Source organism: Colobus angolensis, unplaced genomic scaffold (assembly GCF_000951035.1).
Source record: "Colobus angolensis palliatus isolate OR3802 unplaced genomic scaffold, Cang.pa_1.0 Scaffold30, whole genome shotgun sequence".
Taxonomy (NCBI): Eukaryota; Metazoa; Chordata; class Mammalia; order Primates; family Cercopithecidae; genus Colobus; species Colobus angolensis.
This window is the reverse complement of record NW_012116266.1, coordinates 8,290,591-8,292,106: the sequence shown is the minus strand read 5'-3', so window position 1 is coordinate 8,292,106 and position 1,516 is coordinate 8,290,591. Positions and strand designations below refer to the sequence as shown.

Here is a 1,516-nt window from a genome sequence, read left to right as displayed (position 1 = left end):
AACCCAGGAGGCGGAGCTTGCAGTGAGCTGAGAACTGGCCACTGCACTCCAGCCTGGGTGGCAGAGCAAGACTCCGTCTCAGGAAAAAAAAAAAAAAAAAAAATTCTACTGGTACTCGATGAATTATATCTAATTCATTGTTTTTTGCCTAAGTTGTGGCTAAAAGAAAACAGAAAAGAATAGCAAAGATGTCAATGTAATAGGTAATATAAGAGGGCAGCAAAAACAAATGAAAAAGCTCCTAAGAACATGAGAAACATTAGAAAACTACAGTTCTATCAAAGGAAACAGGACACAAACACTATAGACACTTTTAAAAAGGAATACTACATGACTCAATATCCAGCACCCAAAAGATTTCATGTTCAAATGATGAAGAGATATTAAGCATTTGAAATAAAAATGATCTATGATAAATGTATTGTAAAACTATAGTCTTCACATCCTGTTGCATTTTAAAGCATTTTCACAGCATGTAGTTTTTGCCTAATAAAGCATTTTCATAGTTTATAACAAAACTGAAGACCCCATAATTCCCTTCTTCAGAAGTACCACTGATACTCATGTAGTAAACAAAGCTAACATATTTTCCTAAGTTTTAATATATGTCAGTTACAACATAGGACATTCAAGGACGGTTTCAAAGCTAGATTCTTCTGAGTCCGAACACATGGTATTAAGCACTATACAATCCTACTACCGGGAAGACTAAAACAAAAATTCTTTAATACTCCATCCTCATTTATGTGGGGGCATGAATTGGCAGAGGATATAATGTTTTTCCCTTTAACATTTTTGAAACTTACTGATTTCACACTGATTCCGGGAAAGAAGCCATTGATGACAACGTGAATGGAATCTTGCAGCATAGTGGTTCGAAACCTTTCTAGTAAATCTCTCTTAGAACCCAAACCATAAAGCACAATGTTGAACCCAAGGCTGTTAGGAAAGACAGTATTCATGCAATTAAACTTCAATACCTCTTATTACCAATTTTATTATTAACCAGTTTCCTTAAATTAAGCTTATAAAAAATATAGGAAAGGGGTAAGGCACATTGGCTCAAGCCTGTAATCCCAGAATTTTGGGAAGGCAAATGCAAAGAAGTTTTTCATATATGTATATATACTTTTTTTTTTTTTTGAGACAGAGTCACTCTGTCACCCAGACTGGAGTCCAGTGGCACCCTTGACTCACTGTAACCTCAGCCTCCCAGGTTGAAGCGACTCTTCTGCATCAGTCTCCCAAGAAACTGGGGCTATAGCTGTGCACCACCACACCTGGCTAATTTTTATATTTTTAGTAGAGATGGGTTTTTGTCAAGTTGCCCAGGCTGGTCTTGAACTCCTGGGCTCAAGTAATCCACCCACCTTGGCCCCCAAAATTGCTGGGACTACAGGTATAAGCCACCACGTCTGGTCAAAAGTATTTTTATTTAAAAAAAAAAACAATTAAAAAATTATCTGGGTGTGGTGGCAGGTGCCTCTAGTTGCAGCTACTCAGGAGGTTGAGCTAG

The 1,516-nt window shown here is 37.4% G+C and overlaps 1 protein-coding gene across 1 annotated transcript in view; it reads right to left on the bottom strand.

The window, feature by feature from the left end:
* The window catches only part of ORC2 (origin recognition complex, subunit 2), a 61,831-nt gene that overhangs the window by 14,474 nt on the left and 45,841 nt on the right, over nucleotides 1-1,516 (bottom strand). Inside the window, exon 12 of the mRNA XM_011950012.1 lies at nucleotides 698-939. Within this exon, the coding sequence (XP_011805402.1) occupies nucleotides 698-939 (242 nt within the window). The remainder of the gene's footprint in view (nucleotides 1-697; nucleotides 940-1,516) is intronic.